Source organism: Oncorhynchus mykiss, chromosome 13, assembly GCF_013265735.2.
Source record: "Oncorhynchus mykiss isolate Arlee chromosome 13, USDA_OmykA_1.1, whole genome shotgun sequence".
NCBI classification, from domain to species: domain Eukaryota; kingdom Metazoa; phylum Chordata; class Actinopteri; order Salmoniformes; family Salmonidae; genus Oncorhynchus; species Oncorhynchus mykiss.
The window spans coordinates 14072394-14089995 of NC_048577.1; the positions used below are offsets into that span (position 1 = coordinate 14072394).

The following is a 17602-nucleotide window of genomic DNA, read 5'->3' on the forward strand; positions in this document are numbered from 1 at the left end:
ACCTCCTTCCATCAGCAAGGGCATTGAAGATGAAACGTGGCTGGGTCTTTCAGCATGACAATGATCCCAAACACACCGCCCGGGCAATGAAGGAGTGGCTTCGTAAGAAGCATTTCAAGGTCCTGGAGTGGCCTAGCCAGTCTCCAGATCTCAACCCCATAGAAAATCTTTGGAGGGAGTTGAAAGTCCATGTTGCCCAGCAACAGCCCCAAAACATTACTGCTCTAGAGGAGATCTGCATGGAGGAATGGGCCAAAATACCAGCAACAGTGTGTGAAAACCTTGTGAAGACTTACAGAAAACGTTTGACCTCTGTCATTGCCAACAAAGGGTATATAACAAAGTATTGAGATAAACTTTTGTTATTGACCAAATACTTACTTTCCACCATAATTTGCAAATACAATGTGATGTTCTGGATTTTTTTTCTCATTTTGTCTGTCATAGTTGAAGTGTACCTATGATGAAAATTACAGGCCTCTCTCATATTTTTAAGTGGGAGAACTTGCACAATTGGTGGCTGACTAAATACTGTTTTGCCCCACTGTATATTGTGTATGTGTGCCATTCAGAGGGTGAATGGGCAAGACACCGGTTTGAGTGTGTCAAGAACTGCAACGCTGTTGGGTTTTTCATGCTCAACAGTTTACTGTGTGTATCAAGAATGGTCCACCACCCAAATGACATTCAGCCAACTTGACACAAGTGTGGGAAGCATTGGAGTCAACATGGCCCAGCATCCCTGTGGACGAATTGAGGCTGCTCTGAGCGTAAAAGGGACTCAATATTAGTAAGGTGTTCTTAATGTTTAGTACACTCAGTGTTTAAACATGGACATGGTCAGTACACACACACACACACACACACACACACACACACACACACACACACACACACACACACACACACACACACACACACACACACACACACACACACACACACACACACACACACACACACACACACACAACAATGGCTCGAATGCACTTGGCATTTTCTATCATAGCATGTCCCAGTTTTTATAATGTATGAGAGGTTATTACAGTGCGAGAGGGATATGGTGCGGATTGTTTCAGACAGTTGAAAGACTCTTGACACAAGAGGCTAGGGATTTGGATTCACCACTGAAAGTGAGCTTCACACACAGTAGCATGCATCTCTACAGTATGTACCAGACCTTACGACCAGGAATACGACTTTCCAGAAGCGGATCCTGTGTTTTGCCCACCACCCGGGACAATGGATCAGATCCCAGCCGGCGATCCAATACAACGACGCCGTAAAAGGGGCAGACGAAGCGGTCTTCTGGTCAGGCACCGGAGACGGGCACATCGTGCACCGCTCCTTAGCATACTACTCGCTAATGTCCAGTCTCTTGGCAACAAGGTTGATGAAATCCGAGCAAGGGTTGCATTCCAGAGGGACATCAGAGACTGTAACGTTCTTTGCTTCACGGAAACATGGCTCACTCGAGACATGCTATCGGAGTCGGTACAGCCAGCTGGTTTCTTCATGCATCGCGCAGACAGAAACAAACATCTTTCTGGTAAGAAGAGGGGCGAGGGAGTATGCCTTATGATTAACAAGACGTGGTGTGATCATAACAACATACAGGAACTCAAGTCCTTCTGCTCACCTGTTAGAGGAATTCTAAATTCTTATATGTTTTGTAGCCAAAACCAAATTCCCACTCTCTCTATTTCATAATAAGTTGTAAGTTTATAATTTATGCATGAAATAGATCGAGACCAGTCTTAAAAGTCAGGTAACAGCGTTTAATTCAAGAGAGTACTGACCCAAAATACAAAGAACATTACATTTTAAAGAGAGAACATAAAATGACGTCATCAGTTTCTCATATAATCACAGCCGCAAATAATCACAGCCGCATATATTCCCCCCCAAGCAGACACTTCGATGGCCCTGAACAAACTTTATTTGACTCTATGTAAACAAACATATCCTGAGGCTGCATTCATTGTAGCTGGGGATTTTAACAAGGCTAATCTGAAAACAAGACTCCCTAAATTCTATCAGCATATCAATTGTGCTACCAGGGCTGGTAAAACCCTGGATCATTGTTATTTTAACTTCAGCGACGCATATAAGGCCCTCCCCCACCCTCCTTTCGGAAAAGCTGACCACGACTCGATTTTGTTGCTTCCAGCCTACAGACAGAAACTAAAACAGGAAGCTCCCGCTCTCAGGTCTGTTCAACGCTGGTCCGACCAATCTGATTCCACGCTTCAAGATTGCTTCGAACACGTGGATTGGGATATGTTCCGCATTGCGTCAAACAACAACATTGACGAATACGCTGATTCTGTGAGCGAGTTCATTAGCAAGTGCATTGGCGATGTCGTACCCACAGCAACTATTAAAACATTCCCAAACCAGAAACCGTGGATTAATGGCAGCATTTGCGCGAAACTGAAAGCGCAAACCACTGCTTTTAACCAGGGCAAGATGACCGGAAACATGACCAAATACAAACAGTGTAGCTATTCCCTCTGCAAGGCAATCAAACAAGCTAAGCGTCAGTATAGGGACAAAGTAGAGTCGCAATTCAACGGCTCAGACACAAGAGGTATGCGGCAGGGTCTACAGTCAATCACGGATTACAAAAAGATAACCAGCCCCGTCGCGGACCAGGATGTCTTGCTCCCAGACAGACTAAACAACTTCTTTGCTCGCTTTGAGGACAATACAGTGCCACTGACACGGCCCGCTACCAAAACCTACGGACTCTCCTTCACTGCAGCCGACGTGAGTAAAATATTTAAACGTGTTAACCCTCGCAAGGCTGCAGTCCCAGACGGCATCCCCAGCCGCATCCTCAGAGCATGCGCAGACCAGCTGGCTGGTGTGTTTACGGACATATTCAATCAATCCTTATCCCAGTCTGTTGTTCCCACATGCTTCAAGAGGGCCACCATTGTTCCTGTTCCCAAGAAAGCTAAGGTAACTGAGCTAAACGACTACCGCCCCATAGCACTCACTTCCGTCATCATGAAGTGCTTTGAGAGTCAAGGACCATATCACCTCCACCCTACCTGACACCCTAGACCCACTCCAATTTGCTTACCACCCCAATAGGTCCACAGATGACGCAATTGCAACCACACTGCACACGGCCCTAACCCATCTGGACAAGAGGAATACCTTTGTGAGAATGCTGATCATCGACTACAGCTCAGCATTTAACACCATAGTACCCTCCAAACTCGTCCAAACCCTAGGTCTCGACCTCGCCCTGTGCAACTGCGTACTGGACTTCCTGACGGGCCGCCCCCAGGTGGTGAGGGTAGGTAACAACATCTCCACCCCGCTGATCCTCAACACTTGGGCCCCACAAGGGTGCGTTCTGAGCCCTCTCCTGTACTCCCTGTTCACCCACGACTGTGTGGCCATGCACGCCTCCAACTCAATCATCATTTAAATAATTTTGTCTGCAATCATTTGCAGACGACTCTACAGTGGTAGGCTTCATTACCAACAACAACGAGACAGCCTACAGGGAGGAGGTGATGGCCCTCGGAGTGTGGTGTCAGGAAAATAACCTCACGCTCAATGTCTACAAAACAAAGGAGATGATCGTGAACGCATCACCGGGGGCTAACTACCTGCCCTCCATGACACCTACACCACCCGATGTCACAGGAAGGCCATAAAGATCATCAAGGACATCAACCACCCGAGCCACTGCCTGTTCACCCCAGAGCATCAAGGGTGGGCATGCTTACGTCTTGTGGGGGTGGAGGTCTGGTGGGGTGGGGTGGAGGTCTGGTGGGGTGGGGTGGAGGTCTGGTGGGGGTGGAGGTCTGGTGGGGGTGGAGGTCTGGTGGGGGTGGAGGTCTGGTGGGGGTGGAGGTCTGGTGGGGTGGAGGTCTGGTGGGGGTATACTGTAGGTCTAGGACATACAGATGTAGGATCTTAATTAGACCAGTACTGTTGTAGCAAAAATAATCCTGCAGAAACAGGATTTGAACGTTTAGTCCATGAAGTTGCTTGATCGGTGGTTAGGTTATTAGCTGGACAAAAGTAGGCTACATACAATACTGTTAATATAACCGTGTGTTAGTGCGGGTTTTCAGTGAATTTATGTAAATCAATAAGCTCATTTGCATTTCCTGCAGCACAGGAAAATTCTCAGCAACATAAGAGTGATCAAATTAAGATCCTACATCTGTACATGGAACACATACTTAGAAGTGAATAGCTTTTATTAAGTAGGGCACTTGTAGGACTTCTCCATGGATTCTATTCTACAGGGCCAACGAAAACAAGAAGAGCTCAAGTCTTGTGCAAATATATTTCAACCAGGTCTTGTGCAGGGGTAGGTGGAGGAGTATTGAGGTCAACCCAAAGACTGCATGTCCTACATCTGAGGAGCGCAAAGTCATCTTGACACAACCTGCTGAGCTTTCTTCACGTCCTTCACTGTGGCCTACTTTATCAGGAAGTCTTAACAACCAGGCAGGCAAAATCTGCTACTGTCCAGGCAGAGAGTGAGTTAGCACACTGTCAGTTACACAAGCACTAGGGGAGTGGGAAATCCCCTTTGGTGTGATACAGACTGGTGGCTCACATCAAACAAATCTCACCGGACATGTCCTCCCCAATCTCCCTCCTCTCCCCCTCAGCACCAATTCCAGGGCACGGAGGGGGGGTGGGGGGACATATTTTAGGGTGGGACCGGCGATCACATGACTGTGTGTGTACTTCCTCCCGAACCCCAAGGACTAGCAGAAGTCCCATGAGGCTGTTGTTTCCCACATCAAGACCAGATAACGAGCGACTTGCATAATCAATGATTAATGAAGATTATCTGTGACGAGGGATGTGTAGGGGGGACATAACACAACATGACATGTGTTGCACACACCAGGACCCTTGTGAGAATGCTGCATGTGAGAATGCTGTTCATAGACTTCTGTAACTGTACAAGCCTTGGTTTCATGCATGTTAACATCAGAAATTTGTTTTACTCACTGCTTTAGCACACTCCAACCCTAATGTCCTTGCCATGTCTGAATCCTGGCTTAGGAAGGCCACCAAAAATTCTGAGATTTCCATACCCAACTACAACATTTTCTGTCAAGATAGAACTGCTAAAGGGGGAGGAGTTGCAATCTACTGCAGAGATAGCCTGCAAAGTTCTGTCATACTTTCCAGGTCTATGCCCAAACAGTTCGAGCTTCTAATTTTAAAAATGAATCTCTTCAGAAATAAGTCTCTCACTGTTGCCGCCTGTTATAGACCCCCTCAGCTACCAGCTGTGCCCTGGACACCATATGTGAATTGATTGCCCCCCATCTATCTTCAGAGTTTGTTCTGTTAGGTGGCCTAAACTGGGATATGCTTAACACCCTGGCAGGCCTACAATCTCACACAAATTATCTAGGAACACACCAGGTACAACCCTAAATCCGTAAACATGGGCACCCTCATAGATATTATCCTGACCAACTTGCCCTCCAAATACACCTCTGCTGTTTTCAATCAGGATCTCAGCGATCACTGCCTCATTGCCTGCATCCGCTATAGGTCCGCGGTCAAACGACCACCCCTCATCACTGTCAAACGCTCCCTAAAACACTTCTGCGAGCATGCCTTTCTAATCGACCTGGCCCGTGTATCCTGGAAGGATATTGACCTCATCCCGTCAATAGAGGATGCCTGGTCATTCTTTGAAAGTAATTGCCTCACCATCTTGAATAAGCATGCCCCTTTCAAAAAATGTAGAACTAAGAACAGATATAGCCCTTGGTTCACTCCAGACCTGACTGCCCTCGACCAGCACAAAAACATCCTGTGGTGGACTGCACTAGCATCGAATAGTCCCCGCAACTTTTCAGGGAAGTCAGGAACCAATACACACAGTCAGTTAGGAAAGCAAAGGCTAACTTTTTCAAACAGAAATTTGCTCCAAAACTCCAAAAAGTTTTGGGACACTCTAAAGTCCATGGAAAATAAGAGCACCTCCTCTCAGCTGCCCATTACACTGAGGCAAGGAAACACTGTCACCACCAATAAATCCACGATAATCGAGAATTTCAATAAGCATTTCTCTACGGCTGGACACGCTTTCCTCCTGGCTACCCAAACCCTGGCCAACAGCTCCGCAGCCCCCACAGCTACTTGCCCAAGCATCCCCAGCTTCCTCTTCACCCAAATCCAGATAGCAGATGTTCTGAAAGAGCTGAAAAACCTGGACCTGTAAAAATCAGCTGGGCTAGACAATCTGGACCCTCTCTTTCTAAAATGATCCGCCTCCATTGTTGCAACTCCTATCACCAGTCTGTTCAACCTGTCTTTCTTATTGTCCGAGATTCCTAAAGATTGGAAAGCTGCCGCGGTCATCCCCCTCTTCAAAGGGGGTGACACTCTAGACCCAAACTGTTACAGACCTATATTCATACTGCCCTGCCTTTCTAAAAGTCTTCGAAAGCCAAGTTATTAACAAACAGATCACTGACCATTTCAAATCCCACCATACCCTCTCCGCTGTGCAATCCGGTTTCCAAGCTGGTCACGGGTGCACCTCAGCCATGCTCAAGGTACTAAACGATATCATAACCGCCATCGATAAAAGACAGTACTGTGCAGCCGTCTTCATCGACCTGGCCGAGGCTTTCGACTCTGTCAATCGCCGTATTCTTATTATCGGCAGACTCAACAGCCTTGGTTTCTCAAATGACTGCCTCGCCTGGTTCACCAACTACTTCTCAGACAGAGCTCAGTGTGTCAAATCAGAGGGCCTGTTGTCCAGACCTCTGGCAGTCTCTATGGGAGTGCCACAGGATTCAATTCTCGGGCCGACTCTTTTCTCTGTATATATCAACGATGTCGCTTGCTGCGGGTGATTCCTTGATCCACCTCTCCGCAGACGACACCATTCTGTCACCATCTAGCCCATCTTTGGACACTGTGTTAACAAATCTCCAAGCGAGCTTCAATGCCATACAACACTCCTCCTGTGGCCTCCAACTGCTCTTAAAAGCTAATAAAACTAAGTGCTTGCTTTTCAACCAATCGCTACCCGCACCCGCCCGCCCGACTAGCATCACTACTCTGGATGGTTCTGACTTAGAATATGTGGACAACTACAAATACCTAGGTGTCTGGCTAGACTGTAAACTCTCCTTCCAGACTCATATTAAACATCTCCAATCCAAAATTACACCTAGAATCGGCTCCCTATTTTGCAACAAAGCCTCCTTCACTCACGCTGCAAAACATACCCTCGTAAAACTGACTATCCTACCGATACTCGACTTCGGCGATGTCATTTACAAAATAGCCTCCAACACTCTTCCCAGCAAACTGGATGCAGTCTATCACAGTCCATCCGTTTTGTCACCAAAGCCCCATATACCACACACCACTGCGACCTCTATGCTCTCGGCGGCTGGCCCTCGCTACATATTCGTCGCCAGATCCACTGGCTCCAGGTCATCTATACGTCTTTGCTAGGTAAAGCTCAGCCTTATCTCAGCTCACTGGTCACCATAACAACACCCACCCTTAGCCCGCGCTCCAGCAGGTATATCTCACTGGTCATCCCCAAAGCCAATTCCTCCTTTTGTCGTCTTTCCTTCCAGTTCTCTGCTGCCAATGACTGGAAAGAATTGCAAAAATCCCTGAATTTGGAGACTTATATCTCTCTCACTAATTTTAAGCACCAGCTATCTGAGCAGCTTACCGATCGCTGCAGCTGTACACAGCCCATCTGTAAATAGCCCATCCAACTACCTACCTCATCCCCATATTGTTTTCATTTACCTTTTTGCTCTTTTGCACACCAGTATTTCTACTTGCACATCATCATCTGCACATCTATCACTCCAGTGTTAATTTGCTTAATTGTAATTTCTTTGCTACTATGGCCTATTTATTGCCTTACCTCCTTACTCCATTTGCACACACTGTATATAGACTCTTTCTGTTGTGTTATTGACTGTATGTTTGTTTATTCCATGTGTAACTCTGTTGTTGTTGTTTGTGTCGCACTGCTTTGCTTCATCTTGGCCAGGTCACAGTTGTAAATGAGAACTTGTTCTTAACTGGCCTACCTGGTTAAATAAAATTAAACATTAAAATAAAAAAATTAAAATAATAATAATAATTGACTACAGCTCAGCGTTCAACACCATAGTGCTGATCCTCAACATTGGGACCCCTCAGGGGTGCATGCTTAGCCCCCACCTGTACTCCCTGTTCACCCACGACTGTGTGGCCAAGCATGACTCCAACACTATCATTAAGTTTGCTGACGACACCACAGTGGTAGTCCTGATCCCTGACAACGATGAGACAGCCTATAGGGAGGAGGTCAGAGACTGCCAGTACAACAACCTCTCCCTCAATGTGAGCAACACAAAGGAGCTGATCGTGGACTATAGGAAAAGGTGGGCCGAACAGGCCCCTTTTAACGTCGAAAGGGCTGAAGTGGAGCGGGTCGAGAGTTTCAAGTTCCTTGGTGTCCACATCACCAACAAACTATCATGGTCCAAACACAACAAGACAGTTGTGAAGAGGAAACAACAACACCATTTCCCCCTGAGGAGACTGAAAAGATTTAGCATGGGTCTCCTGGTATGGCAACTGAGAGGCATCTGACCGTAAGGTGCTACAGAGGGTAGTACGTACAGCCCAGTACATCACTGGGGCCAAGCTTCCTGACATTCAGGACCTATATACTAGCCAGTGTCAGAGGAAGGCCCAAAAAATTGTCAAAGACTCCAGTCACGCAAGTCATAAGACTGCTGAACAACTAATCAAATGCCACCTGGACTATTTGACCCCCTCCCCCCTCCCCCTTTGTTTTTACACTGCTGCTATTTGCTGTTTATTATCTATGCATAGTCACTTTACAAATGACCTCGACTAACTTGTACCCCCGCACATTGACTCGTTATTGTTATGTAAATGTATTTTGCTACTTGTTGATTGGATTTTTTTGTAACTTTAGTTTATTTAGTAAATATTTTACAACTTTTTAACTGCATTGTTGGTTAAGGGCTTGTAAGTCTACACCTGTTGTATTCTGTGCATGTGACAAATACATTTTTATTTGCACTGACTGTGCTCACACACACAGCTGTAATGGCCACACACACACACACACACACACACACACACACACACACACACACACACACACACACACACACGTGCGAACACACAGTCACAATAACAATCAAAGACATCAGAAGCAACTTAGTCAGTGTCTCACAATATTAATTACAGTCCACTGCGCTTTATCCTTCTCCACTGTATCCCTCTTCACTGTTTCCCTCTCTACTGTATCCCTATTCAATCCATTCCCCTTTACTGTATCGCTCTTCACTGCATCCCTCTACTGTATCCCTCTCTACTGTATCCCTCTCTACTGTTTCCCTCTCTACAGTATCCCTCTTCATTGTATCCCTCTACTGTATTCCTCTCTACTGTATCCCTCTCTACAGTATCCCTCTTCATTGTATCCCTCTACTGTATCCCTCTTCACTGTATCACTCTCTACTGTATCCCTCTTTACTCTATCCCTCTTCACTGCATCCCTCTACTGTATCCCTCTCTACAGTATCCCTCTTCATTGTATCCCTCTACTGTATCCCTCTCTACTGTATCCCTCTCTACTGTATCCCTCTCTACTGTATCCCTCTCTACAGTATCCCTCCTCACTGTATCCCGCTCTACAGTATCCCTCTCTACTGTATCCCTCTTTACTCTATCCCTCTCTACTGTATCCCTCTCTACAGTATCCCTCTCTACAGTATCCCTCTTTACTCTATCCCTCTCTACTGTATCCCTCTCTACTGTATCCCTCTTTACTCTATCCCTCTCTACTGTATCCCTCTCTACAGTATCCCTCTTCATTGTATCCCTCTACTGTATCCCTCTTCACTGTATCACTCTCTACTGTATCCCTCTCTACTGTATCCCTCTCTACTGTATCCCTCTCTACAGTATCCCTCTCTACTGTATCCCTCTCTACTGTATCCCTCTCTACAGTATCCCTCTCTACTGTATCCCTCTCTACAGTATCCCTCCTCACTGTATCCCTCCTCACTGTATCCCTCTCTACAGTATCCCTCCACACTGTATCCCTCCTCACTGTATCCCTCTCTACAGAATCCCCCTTCATTGTATTATCCCTCCTCACTGTGTCCCTCCTCACTGTATCCCTCAGCACTCATGCCTTATACAATTCAAATACCTCACCTTTCCTTTCAGCACCTAGCTATATTCTTTCCATCTTCTCCTAACCTAACTCAATATAAACTGAACCAGCCTAACCCGTCCTCGCTGTATATCCCATCTAACCCCTAACCTACAACCTTATTATAAACTAACCCCTCCATATACCCCCTCACCCTAACCTTATTATAAACTAACTCCTCCATATACCCCCTCACCCTAACCTTATTATAAACTAACCCCTCCATATACCCCCTCACCCTAACCTTATCATAACCTAACCCCTTCATATACCCCCTCACCCTAACCTTATCATAACCTAACCCCTCCTGCTAACCCCTCCTAACCCCTCTATCTCTTGCTTGTCCCCCCAGGAGAGATGGAGGAGCTGGAGGCTCTGTGGCTGACGGGGATCTGCCACAACGAGAAGAACGAGGTGATGAGCAGCCAGCTGGACGTGGACAACATGGCAGGTGTCTTCTACATGCTGGGGGCGGCCATGGCTCTGTCGCTCATCACCTTCATTGCCGAGCATGCCTTCTACTGGCAACTGCGCTTCTGCTTCATGGGCTACTGCACCGGCAAGCCAGGCTTTACCTTCTCCATCAGCAGGGTGAGTTATTGTCTGGATTGGAGCACGTCTTTAACCAGACCGGTACTTCCTGGTCAGGTTGCTAACACTCTGTGCTTATGCCACGTTCACATCATGTCGGAGACTTGGGACTTCCGAGTTCAAATTAACCTAAGTTATTTGCGTAGGGCTTAATATTTGTTTATTCTAATACTTCCCAAGTGAGAAACTTGAGTATAATCTTTCTACAACGAGTAAGCTGACATGATGTGAACCTGGCATAATAAAACCTATACTAGTAAGCTAATGATACTTTGTTAGCTGTGATAGAGACACAGTAATAAGTAATGACACTGCATGATACCCTTTGAGCAAGGATAACAAAACGTGTATAACTACTGATTTTGTGAACGCTAATAGAATTCGGGCTAATCCGTGCTAACGGTGCTAGCAAAACTAACATAACAATCATCGCCAATGGGCCTTTTGAAAGCCCTTTTAATACATAACACTAACGCTAAGGTTCTTACAGTTAGTTACATGCCCATTGATTCCAGTTGTATAGAAAGGTAAAAACAAAACTTTATCCCGGTGTTGTTGCGTCTTTAAATGGGGACTGCTCTGAAGGCTGTTTATGCGGGTCATTTACCATGGCAGTTGTCATGGCAGTTATTATTGTAAGTCAGAGAGCTTGTTTACGCATGAAAAACAATTGCTTGAGGAACAATCACATTTGCATAATGCTACCTTTTAAGAGAGGGGGGAATGTTTTTGTTGTTGCACGCTCATTGAACTCAATTATCATTCAATTGAGAAACAGACACAAATGTTTACCTGCCTGAACTTCTTACGAAAGGTTTTTCTTATATCCTCTTGAGCATTTTGGAATGCAGTTTTCTCTACTGTATCCTTCCTCTTTTGGGAGCTCGACGATAGTTACACTGTAATACAGCAATAATGGTTTTATTCAAAGTACATAAAATAGTTTATATGTAGGGAGAGCCTCGATAGAATACAAATTCAGTATTTATTGGTTCAAGCGTACAGGTGTTGATGTTATTTGGCAGTTGCATTACAGAATTCATTTTCACCCTCTACACTATTACAGACTACCCCTCGTCTAATTATTGCCGCCTGCAAGAGATATTAGTCTATTACAGATTTCTATCCCTGGTTTAGTGCTCCAGTTGCGGAGGGAGGGAGGAAGTATAGCGCTCAACCAATCTGCACACATACAGGGAGGGAGGGAGGAAGTATAGCGCTCAACCTATCTGCACACATACAGGGAGGGAGGGAGGAAGTATAGCGCTCAACCAATCTGCACACATACAGGGAGGGAGAGAGGAAGTATAGCGCTCAACCAATCTGCACACATACAGGGAGGGAGGGAGGAAGTATAGCGCTCAACCTATCTGCACACATACAGGGAGGGAGAGAGGAAGTATAGCGCTCAACCAATCTGCGCACATACAGGGAGGGAGAGAGGAAGTATAGCGCTCAACCAATCTGCGCACATACAGGGAGGGAGGGAGGAAGTATAGCGCTCAACCAATCTGCACACATACAGGGAGGGAAGGAGGAAGTATAGCGCTCAACCAATCTGCACACATACAGGGAGGGAGGGAGGAAGTATAGCGCTCAACCAATCTGCACACATACAGGGAGGGAAGGAGGAAGTATAGCGCTCAACCTATCTGCACACATACAGGGAGGGAGGGAGGAAGTATAGCGCTCAACCAATCTGCACACATAGAGGGAGGGAGGGAGGGAGGGAGGGAGGGAGGGAGGGAGGGAGGGAGGGAGGGAGGGACAGAAAGATAGAGAGGGCATATGATGAGAGGGACAGATAACATACGACGCGATGAAAAGGAAATCTGTCCGTGAAAAAGAATGATAAAAAACATAAAAGGGGAACAGAAGGAACAGAGGAGCGCTAAAGGAAAGATGTGCCAGTAACCTCTGTCCTATCACCTTTACAGAGGGATTGTGTGGACATACGTAGACAGATAAAGAAAGTCCCGTTGGAGGAGAAGCTTCACCATGGCGACCAGGAGGCAACGGAGATCAAATAAGACAAAAAAAGACACAAAGAAAGAGTGAAAGAGAAATAAAAGAGTGGAAAGAGTAGAAAAAAAGAATAATGAATTCAGGGGGCCAGGGGAGAGGAGTGACTAAGAGATGGACAGAAAAATGGTTTTGACATGACGCCCCTGATGAACAGTGACACACGTTTTCACTGGCAGGCAATGATGTTTCGTTTTTTTATCTGGAATGTCATGAGAAACGCTGCGCTGATCCTAACATACATGCCTTGATTTGTTGGTGTCACCTCTTAGAATTACTGTCCTCACAATGCCAAAATCACAACCAGATAATGACGTAACATTTCAACAAAACCACACCTGCCTTTCATTTTGCAGAATGTTTAAAAAATACTTTTATTGCATGATTCATTTTCGTGACGTGTCTTTACGAGAGGGGGGTTGGATTGCCCCGGGAAAAGTGCTGTCAGCTGAATTTAAATTAAATTGATTCAACTTATTGATTGGTTGGTCAAAACTAGACGCTAATGGCACTCCTGTCATTATCCATCAAGTCTCTGATCTGCCCTCCAACACTGGGTCTAAGTGAGAGGAAGAGAGGAGAGGCTCTGAGCCTCTGCAAGGGCCAAAGCTCTGTGTGCTCCCCAGGGAGAACGTATTGATGAACTCACCCCTATTACTGTTTAATAGTGTGTAAACAAGGTGGCCAGATGAAACACTGCAGTGCATTAACCTCTCTCTCTTTGTCTCTCATCTCTCTCCACCTTTCCACCTCCCGTCCGCTTTCTAATGCTCGTCCACCAATCTACCCTATTTCTGTTTTCGTCAATCTGTCTTTGTGTTGGTTTATTTCGCTTGCTCCACCTCTCCCCATGTTTTTCTCTCTCTCCCTCTCCTCCTGTTCTCTACCATTCTCTATCCCCCCTATTCATCTGTTCCTCCAACAGGGCATCTGGAGTTGTATCCACGGGGTCCAGATCGAGGAGAACAAGTCGGCCATGGACTCTCCATCGGCCACCATGAACATGAACATGAACAACACCCACTCCAACATCCTTCGACTGCTCCGTACAGCCAAGGACATGACCGCCATCCCGGGGGTCAACGGCTCGCCGCACACGCACGGCGCCCTGGACTACGGTGGCCACCACCGTGGCGAGTCGCCCAGCATCTACGACGTCTCCGAGCACCGGCGCAGCTTGCAAGAGCGCAAGGCCCTGCCGACGCCCTATCTGCCTGAGGACAACATGTTCAGCGACTACATCAGCGAGGTGGAGAGGACTTTTGGCAACTTGCCCCTGAAGGACAACAACCTGTACCAGGACCATTACCTGCACCACCACTCAGGTCCGGGACCCGGGCTGGCTCTGGGTATGTCCGGCCCCCCGCCTAACAGGCCGAGTAGCTTAGGCAGTACCAGTTCATTGGAGGGAGGGATGTTTGATTGTGACAGTTTAGGGGGAGGGGTAGCGCCCATATTCACCACACAGCCCCGCGTTGCCTCCCTGACTCACAGGAACACCAATAAGTTTGACCTGATCGCCGGCCACGCCTCGGCCTCAGGCTCCGGTCAGCAGGGGGGTCAGTTCAAGTCGAACGACCTCTACGGGAGGTTCTCTTTCAAAGGCGGGGCGTCCAGTTCTGGGTTTATCGACAGGGGCGGTCACGACAGGTACTGCATGGGTGGAGGAGGAGGGGGTGGCGGGGGCTCGGGGGGCGATGATGTGTCGGATATCTCCTCACACACCATCACCTACGGCAATCTGGAGGGCAACGCCAAGAGGCGTAAACAGTACAGGGACAGCTTGAAAAAGAGGCCCGCCTCAGCCAAATCCAGACGGGAGCAGGACGAGATTGATTACCGGAGGCGAGCCCACCACCATCACACCGTCCACCACCACTTCTCCCGCGGGCCCCTGGGACACCGCTCGGCCTCCCCACCCCTGGTCCCCTCTGAGCGGAAGAGAGGAGGAGGTGGAGGAGGTGGAGGAGGAGGGGGTAACTCTTCACCTTACTTATTCCGCGACAAAGAAAATCTGAGGGAGTTCTATGCGGAGCAGGTCCATTCCAAGCAGGGCTCTGCCAAGTGGGAGCATGTGGATGTGTCCGACGGGCCTTGTCCGATGGGCGGTAGGGGAGGAGGAGTCGCTGGCGGTAGTAGTGGTAGTGGCATTTGTAAGAGCCTAGTGCCTGTGGAGGATTTCCTGAAAGGTAACAAACCCAAGAAGTCAGAGGGTAAAAGTGGCGTAGTCGGAGGAATGGGCTTGGGGTCGTCAGGGCAACAGGCCCACACGTGTTGGGAGAAGAACATGTCTGAAGTGGGGGGTGGAGGCATAGCAGGGGGTGACTGGGAGTGTCGGAATCACAGTGGTGGTGGTGGCGGGGAAGGAGGAGGGAAGTCCATCTCTCACCATGGGGGAGGGGGCACCTGTACGCATGGGAGCGCTAGTGGCGGAGGGGTAGGAGGGGGTGGGGGCGCTAGTGCCGGAGGGGGAAATAGTCGTCCAAGCTCTGCTTCTTGCAAACGGTGCGAGTCGTGTAAGAAACCAGGCAACCTGTATGACATCAGTGAAGATAACCTCATATTTAGCCAGATGGGGGGTGGAGGGGGGAAGAGTGGTGACACGGGCCAATCACAAAGTCATGCACAGCGCAGGAAGCTAGGGCCAGGTGGGCGGGTGTTACGGAGACAACACTCCTACGACACGTTTGTGGATTTGCAGAAGGGTGGGGGTGGCGGACGCATGGGCGGGGGTGGAGGAGGAGGTGGAGGAGGAGGTGGAGGAGGAGGGGGAGGGGGGCAGCTCCTCCCACCCAGAAGCGTGAGCTTGAAAGACAAAGACCGCTACATGGAGGGAGTTAGCCCGTACGCCCAAATGTTTGCCCAGTACGCGGAGAGGGACAGTCCCTCCTTTTTCAGCCGGGGTGGTAGTGAGCGGGAGAGGGCGAAAGGAGGCTCCTCCTTCAGCTTGTTCCGAGGCGACCGAGGCGAAGGTGGGTTGCACCGTCGGTCGGTGGGGGAGAAAGACATGAGGGACAGGGATAGAAGAATGATGGGAGGTGGAGGTGGTGGGGGCGGTAGTGGGAAAGGGGCTGGGACTTACTCCTTGTCTAAATCTCTCTACCCAGATAAGGTGACCCAGAACCCCTTCATCCCAACCTTCGGCGACGACCAGTGTCTATTACATGGCGGCAAACCGTACTACGTCAAAATGTCTCCACAGCAACAGCAACAACCGCCACAGCATCTCCTCAACAACAGCCGCGGGGACTTCCGAGGCTCCATGGGGGTGCCTTCATATTTTCCGGCGTCAGCCACGACGGGGGTCATGTCCAACGTGACCCCCAGGTTCCCCAATGATCTGTGTCTCGGGGGAGGGTTGGGGTTGGGGGGGCCCATGGGGAACCACCATGGCCCCAGACTGGGAGGCAACAAGCTACTGCCGGTCAGGGACGGGGGGTTAGGGTTGGTGGGGCAGGGAGGCCAGAGACCCTTCAATGGCTCGAGCAACGGCCACGTTTACGAAAAGCTCTCCAGCATCGAGTCTGACGTCTGAAAGAAAGAGATGGAGCTAGAGAACAGGATAATTTCTTCTCCGTCTGAGGAGAACGAATAGACGCTACATTGCGTACATCGTTCTCATATTTCTAACTGAGGAGGTTTAGTTGGACAATGGACACTGTGGACAGAGTGAAGGAGAGTGAAGGAATTGTCAAGGGTAACAGAAAGCGACACAACTTCTAATGAGGAAATGAACGGATTCTGCTGCTTGACTCTGAGACTGTGAGGGAGGAGGAGAGAAATCTCTCCTCCGTTTCTCCTCTCCTTCTTCACTCCCTCTTTTATCTTTCCCTCTCTTCCGCTCGCCTGCTGTTCCTTACACCAAAACTAACGTTTTGCTTAGCTATCAGAAATACAATCAAATGAATGAAAAATCAAATACTTTTCTTGAAGTAACAGGGTAAACTAACAATAATTGTATTGATAATGTTGTTAATGATATTATTGAATATAATTATATTGTTTAACATTTGGGCTCGTTTTCTTTTTTTTTTGAATAGTTCATGTTGTTATATATTTGTATTGTTGTTAATTATTTGCTAGGCCACCATATTACAGGAGACTAATAGACTATTTGTTAGGAAGAAATGTTACTTAAGTATCAATACTTTTACAGTGCCTTGCGAAAGTATTCGGCCCCCTTGAACTTTGCGACCTTTTGCCACATTTCAGGCTTCAAACATAAAGATATAAAACTGTATTTTTTTGTGAAGAATCAACAACAAGTGGGACACAATCATGAAGTGGAACGACATTTATTGGATATTTCAAACTTTTTTAACAAATCAAAAACTGAAAAATTGGGCGTGCAAAATTATTCAGCCCCCTTAAGTTAATACTTTGTAGCGCCACCTTTTGCTGCGATTACAGCTGTAAGTCGCTTGGGGTATGTCTCTATCAGTTTTGCACATCGAGAGACTGACATTTTTTCCCATTCCTCCTTGCAAAACAGCTCGAGCTCAGTGAGGTTGGATGGAGAGCATTTGTGAACAGCAGTTTTCAGTTCTTTCCACAGATTCTCGATTTGATTCAGGTCTGGACTTTGACTTGGCCATTCTAACACCTGGATATGTCTATTTTTGAACCATTCCATTGTAGATTTTGCTTTATGTTTTGGATCATTGTCTTGTTGGAAGACAAATCTCCGTCCCAGTCTCAGGTCTTTTGCAGACTCCATCAGGTTTTCTTCCAGAATGGTCCAGTATTTGGCTCCATCCATCT

The 17602-nt window shown here is 47.6% G+C and overlaps 1 protein-coding gene across 1 annotated transcript in view; it reads left to right on the forward strand.

Moving 5' to 3' along the window:
• Positions 1 to 17047, forward strand: part of LOC110485710 (glutamate receptor ionotropic, NMDA 2B) — a 126740-nt gene extending 109693 nt beyond the window's left edge. The window contains exons 15-16 of the mRNA XM_036940350.1: positions 10581 to 10819; positions 13767 to 17047. Of these exons, the coding sequence (XP_036796245.1) occupies positions 10581 to 10819; positions 13767 to 16376 (2849 nt within the window). The 3' untranslated portion in view covers positions 16377 to 17047. The remainder of the gene's footprint in view (positions 1 to 10580; positions 10820 to 13766) is intronic.
• The last annotated feature ends 555 nt before the right edge of the window (positions 17048 to 17602 follow it).